Source organism: Pteropus alecto, unplaced genomic scaffold (assembly GCF_000325575.1).
Source record: "Pteropus alecto unplaced genomic scaffold, ASM32557v1 scaffold178, whole genome shotgun sequence".
NCBI classification, from domain to species: Eukaryota; Metazoa; Chordata; class Mammalia; order Chiroptera; family Pteropodidae; genus Pteropus; species Pteropus alecto.
In genome coordinates this window covers 101,018-107,329 of record NW_006441949.1, presented here as the reverse complement: position 1 = coordinate 107,329, position 6,312 = coordinate 101,018, and the positions used below count along the sequence as shown (strand labels likewise).

At 41.4% G+C, this 6,312-nt stretch overlaps 1 protein-coding gene across 1 annotated transcript; it reads right to left on the bottom strand.

Annotated features, from left to right (window-relative positions):
• Window positions 1–5,190: 5,190 nt before the first annotated feature.
• Window positions 5,191–6,126, bottom strand: LOC102894930 (olfactory receptor 1N1). Its single transcript, XM_006918849.1, has one exon. It carries the CDS (start codon window positions 6,124–6,126, stop codon window positions 5,191–5,193), a length of 936 nt encoding a protein of 311 aa, XP_006918911.1.
• Window positions 6,127–6,312: the final 186 nt, after the last annotated feature.

The window sequence follows — 6,312 nt, the reverse complement described above, 5'->3', positions numbered from 1 at the left end:
GTCTATAGTTCAGAGCCGACTGTTGCCCCCACCAAATTGATGACTTTCTCATTCAAGCTCTTCATTATCTGTCTCCCTGAAAATCATTTCTACTCAACTTAATGACCCCAGGTTTGTATTATAAACCCAAGTAGTCTAACTTCTTTGGCATCTAGTGAAGAACCACGTAGTTCTATTCTTTCCTCTGGCTGCACTTAGTTAAAGACAAACAGGATCACAAATACTTCTGGGACTTAGTGCCATGCAGCTGTAAGAAAGGAGTATTTGTGAAAGACAGATTCCCACCGTAAGCTGTATCTACCAGTGTATAGCCTCCGGCAGTTTACTTAACATCCCCGAACCTCAATTTCTTCTTCTGTGTAAACTGAAAAACTATAACACATCTATTATATTTTTTATTTTGAAATAAATGAAATGCTAAATTTGGCTTAGTATTACAACTGACTAAGAAAATGAATATTAGCTTTCCCTCCCCACTATGCATCCGAGATGAATTTTGGAGCAGAACTTGCAAATACTCCTGAATTATGGTGACCGTGGGAGCACGGCATGTAGATTGTAATCCCAGTTTGAAGGCAATCAGCTGTTCTCGGATACAGCAGTACAACTTCTCTGGCTTCAGCTAGAATCAAATGACTAAGGAGCAATGGATAAGTGAGGTGGTGGGTGGGTAGATGAGGGAAGACAGATCAGGCTGGACCCTGTCTTGCTGGTCTTGAGAAAGCATGGCTAGGCTGGCCCAGACACACCCGTGAGTACCTGACTCAGTTTGTCTGCTTGCATTGCAATTCTGTTGTTTAAATTCCTGACCACCTACCTGGCCCTGTCAGGGCCGTCCTCCAGATGTCATTCATGTTTTTAGCCATGGGCTGGTGAGATTGCTCTGAATGGAGTTTTCTCAAGAAATGTCAAGCCCACTTGGCTGCTGGGAAGTATTTTATCACCACCTGTCCTGCTAGATTGTTCTCCCTGGTTGTGACAGCTCAAAGCAAACTGGTGGTTGCCACGTTGGTTTGGATATGTATACAGAACATCTGAAAATTGATTGAGAAGTATGCCCTTTATTTGGGGCATTTCCCTCAGCCATACCAGGGTTGTCTCATGACTCTTGCCAGTGAATCATCTCACTGGGTTGAGAAAAAAGTTTGCTACATTAAAAAAACAAAAAAACAAAAACAAAAAAAAAGAAAACGTATTTATGATGTGGTCACAAGTTTACAAATACTTCTGGAAGTTAGTAAGCACTGACACTTCAATTGACCAGTTTGTATCCTTCTCAAAAAGTAAACGTAACATTAATTCTTTCAAAGGGTGACAATAGACAGACTTTTCTCAGGGGACAGGAAACCTAATGTTATAGAACTAGAAGCTCCGGCATTTACATTTTAGCTTTAAATGATATATATTATATATAAATATAAATAAACACATATAAATATAATACAAATATATATTTTAAAATTATATCTTATATATTTATATAAGTAAATATATTAATATATTTATTATAAGTAATATATCAACTATCAACTCTGATATGTGCATTTTAAGAGTGAAAAATGATCTTATTTTGTTACAAAAGGAAAATGGATGAGAGGATCTATTAAATAATTAGAATCACTTAGCTTTTTGAAGGAAAAAGAAAAAAGTGCAAGGGTTGCATTGATTATTATCTTTGAAATCAAAAGGGTTTTTTTGAGGAAGAAGATATAAATGAAATCAGGAGGGAACTCAGGTACATATAAAATTTAACTTACTTGTTATTAAGGATAAAAAGTTGGAGTTATATCAGAAAAATAATGAGACTTTCCTTATAGATTCCACCATTCAATAGCCATTTAGCAAGTTATCTACTCTATGTCATACAATGTACCTTGTCCTGGTCATAGAAAGCTGGATAAAGACACAATCTCCATGCTAAAGAAGGGAACATTCTAGTGGTGTAGAGACTGGTGAACTAAAAAATATATATAAGTACTAAAAAGTGATTTAATACAATGATACTACTACTAAGTGTGCTTATTATACATGGTTATTGTGTATTAGGCACTATATTAAAAGCTTTACGTGTATTATCTCTTTTAATTCTCACAATAATCTTATGAAGTAGATACCATTATTATCTGCATCTCTCAGTTGAGGAAACTGAAGCTTAGGGACAATGACATAATTATAATAAATGGTAGTAACGTAACAGAGTTAACAGAGTTAACGCAGCCAGGATATCGTAACAGATATCGCAGCCAGGATAACGTAACAGAGTTAACGCAGCCAGGATATCGGCAAAGGCTTTACAGAGGAAGAATCCCTTCAGCCGGGTTTTGAATGTGGTGCTCAAGATCATAACACATAGTGGGGGAAATGGCAGTCTTGGCAAAGGGAACAGAGAGTATGAGGACATTGAAATAGCAGAGAATTGTAAAAAAATTGGTATTTCTACAGCATATGTGTGTAAGTCAAGAGAGCACCGAGAGATGAGTCTAGACAGGCAGACGAGGACTATATCGCAAAGGAGCTACGATGCGCTCTTAGGGAATTTAGATGTTGCCTTGCAGGTAATGGGGTGCCGCTGGCTGGAGGTGAGGTGAAGTAGAGATTAAACCTGGGGATGATTATTTTTGTGTTTTAGAAAGATTACTCAGGTAACCAATGCGTGAGAGGGTTTGGCAATGGATTTGAGAGCCTGGGGACAGGCTCATTGTACATCCAGGTAACAGATGACATGTGTTTGAATGAAGACAATGGCATGGGGATCGAGAAGAGAAAATCTCTGAAGGTAGACTAGATAAGTCTTGGAAACTGACAGGAAGTGTGGCGGAGTGAAGGATTGTTCTTGAGTTGTGGCTCTGTGAACTGATATTTAAGAACACAGCAGAAGGCTAGGCACTCTGAATAATTTGGACTAGATTTAACAGTCTTAAGGAAGTGAAGGAGCAAGCTTCTGACCTTCTGCTCTTTTCAAAAAGGTCCCAGGTAGGAGAAACGCAAATTCCCTAGAGAGGCAAGAGGCATCAGGAAGTTCTTCATCACCTCCCGCTACACACTCCTGACCCCAATTAAAAGCACATCCTACTCACGTTACACAACCAAAATGCAAAGCTTTATAAACAATTTGTATTTCATTGTGAATTATTTTAATATCAATATGTTTACCTTAAAGGAATAGCGCTTGAATTTAGGGATTGGGGGTGAGTGTAACTGGATGTATCAAGGAAGAATAAATTTGGAACTTTGAATACAGTGATAACTGTTCGGGCAGGGTGGCATCTAAGAATGCTAGACTTCTGAACAGTGAGAGGCAACAGTGTCCCTTCGTGGATCTTTGCACATGCTGACCTCATTCCTAACTGACACAGAACGATACAGGGGAAACCAGATGGACACCCAGTCTCATCTAGTTTGCTTGGGGCCTGTGAGAAAGAACTTAAATCCAGCCCCAAACAGGATTCAAACATGTACTGAAGTGTTGATGCATTAAGATACCCTGAAGGTCAGAATGGAGAGAGAAACTAGAAGGCCATCTAGAGAAACCACCATCTAGAGAAACTGGAAGGTAGGAGTTGCTGGGCCAGTTTGAGCAGTGGGTCCAGGATATCAGAGGGGTGTAGACCTCAGGAATAGTGTGGGGCTGTGTCCTGTAATCGCACACCTCGGTCTCCCTTGTGTTCGCAAACTGTGTCACTAAGGGCCTGAGAACTCTACCAGGGAACCCTGTCCTGAAAGAGCCGATTACAAGAAGTGGAGAATATTTTTCTTGCCAGTTCAAAGGACAGAAGCGAGTTGGAAGTCAGTGTCTCAGAGGAGAATATCAGTGGCCCACAGTCTGTAGAACAATAGATGACGATGAAATGAAGGGAGAGTTATAGACCGAGGAGATGACCACAGAAGGAATGCAGGGCTGTGACCAGCTCCAGCTCTGGTCACCTGAGAAGGCCCTCCTCACCCCACCCCAGAACCCCTAGAGAGACTATCTGGAAAGAGGATCCAAAGAGAACAGAAGTCCTCTTCCAGGTCATCCAACCAATGGAAGCCTCAGTTACTAAATGTGCTCTAAGTGAGTCACATTTGTACTCCCCAACTGCGGACCCCTGGGGCAGTTTGATTCATGAAAGATGCTCAATGATTATTTGTTGAAATAATACAGGAATAGGGAAACATTTTAAGATAGGTTAGATCTGAGAAACAAACTGCAGTGGTGGTGGTGGTGGTTGCAGGGGGGTGGTTAGGCAGTCAGTGGAGACTTGGTCATAGCAGAGGAAAGTGAGGAATTAAAATTATGTGGTCTTTATTTTTTTTTTAATAATATTTTAAAATATTTCCAAGGTTCTTGGAGGTAGAAGAACACCTGTATGCCTATACATGTAATTTTGGCTATCTCTCAACTAATTTAAGACGTTGGTGCCCCTTTTACCTGAAGGCAAACCTGAAGGCAAATAAGGAAAGAGGTTTGCAGTGTTCACACCTACTAGATACAGAAAGGATGCTGGCGTTGAACATTTCTGATGAGATGGAGGAAGAGGCAGTACGCGTGCTCTAACGCCCGTCCTGGTGAAATCTTGGCAAACTGTGGGAAGTGGAGCAACAAGCACTGAAATATAAACACTGAATTTCAGCCTCCTGATGGAGAAGTCAACCTATTCCCCATCTCCTGGAATGTAAACTCCATCCTTTATTTCTTTTGTCTTAATCTCCATTTGGTGCTATAAACAAGACAGATAGCCTCAATTTTTTATAATTGACAAATTAATAATCTAGAACGAAAATATTATGGAAGCAAGGACTTTGTCTTGTTCAGTGCTACATCTTTAGCACTTATAACAGCTCCCAGCAAATAGTAGGTGTCTGGTATTTGTTGACTGAATGAATCTCAGAGAAAAGATTTTTTTTACTTTGAGTGGGGGAGGGGTGAAGAGTGAGAACAGTAGTAATAATAACAGCTATCATTTATTGAAAACTTACTATTACTAGCCACTATACTAGATGCATTTTATAGTTTATCTCATTTAATCCCCTAAGTCATCTTATTAGATAGCAATTGTTATCTCCATTTTATAGATGAGAAGGCCAAGACTCAGAGAGGCTGGGTAATAGGATTATAGTCGTATGGTTTGTGTGTGGCAGACTCAAACTGAAATCAAGTTTGTCTGACTCCAAACCTATATCTTCTCATTCAAAGTTGCCATTTTATTCCTAAAAGGAAAAAACTCTCCGGCGACTGAGAAGCCTCTTAAGGGCCCCCTTCATGTCCTTGTTCCTTAGGCTGTAGATAAAGGGGTTCAACATGGGGATCACCACTGTGTACATTGCAGCTGCTGCAATGTCCTTCTCTTCAGAGGCAACAGAGGGAGGGCACAGGTAGGCAGTGAAGAGGGTCCCATAGAACACACAGACAACACAGAGATGGGAACTGCAGGTGGAAAAGGCCTTGCCGGCCCCACCAGGAGTTTGGACCCTCAGGATGGCTGATACGATGCGAATGTAGGAGATGACAATGCAGATAAAGGGGACGATGAGTACCGTTCCTCCCAAGGCAAAAACCATCAGGTCGTTGATGTGGGTGTCAGAACACGACAGCTTCAGGACAGGAGTTATGTCACAGAAAAAGTGAGCTATTTCCCCAACGACACAGAAGGACAGCCGAGCCGCAAGGAGGGTGTGAGTCAGAGCAACAGCATGGGTGAGGACCCAGCACAATGTAAGCAGCAGGGCACACACTTGAGGGCTCATGACTGTGGAGTAGTGGAGAGGGCGGCAAATGGCCACATAGCGGTCATAGGCCATCACGGCTAGGAAGAAGCTGTCCAGGTCCCCAAACATCAGGAAGAAATACATCTGTGTGAGGCAGCCGGCGTAGGAGATGGTATGCCGCTGAGTCTGAACATTCACCAGCGTCTTAGTAACTGTGGAGGACGTCAGACCCATGTCAACGAAAGACAGGTTGGCCAGAAAGAAGTACATGGGGGTGTGGAGGTGTGGGTCAGAGCTGATGGCCAGGATGATGAGCACATTCCCAGTCAAGGTGACAAGATACATACACAGGAAAATACCAAAGAATAATTGTTGTTGCTCTGGTGATGCAGATATTCCTCGGAGGAAAAATTCAGAGACACTGGATTGGTTTTCCATCACTGTAGCATCTGGAAGCTAGGAAGGACAGTTAGAATGCTAGATTTCTTCTAGAGCTCTACATGTTGAAATATGACTTCCAAATCTTCTAACTCCCAATGTTCCTTTAAGTTTATTATCATCCCCAGTCCTAACTTTACCTCCAATCTGATCCGACTTCTTTTCTCTCTTTCTTAGGATGCTTGC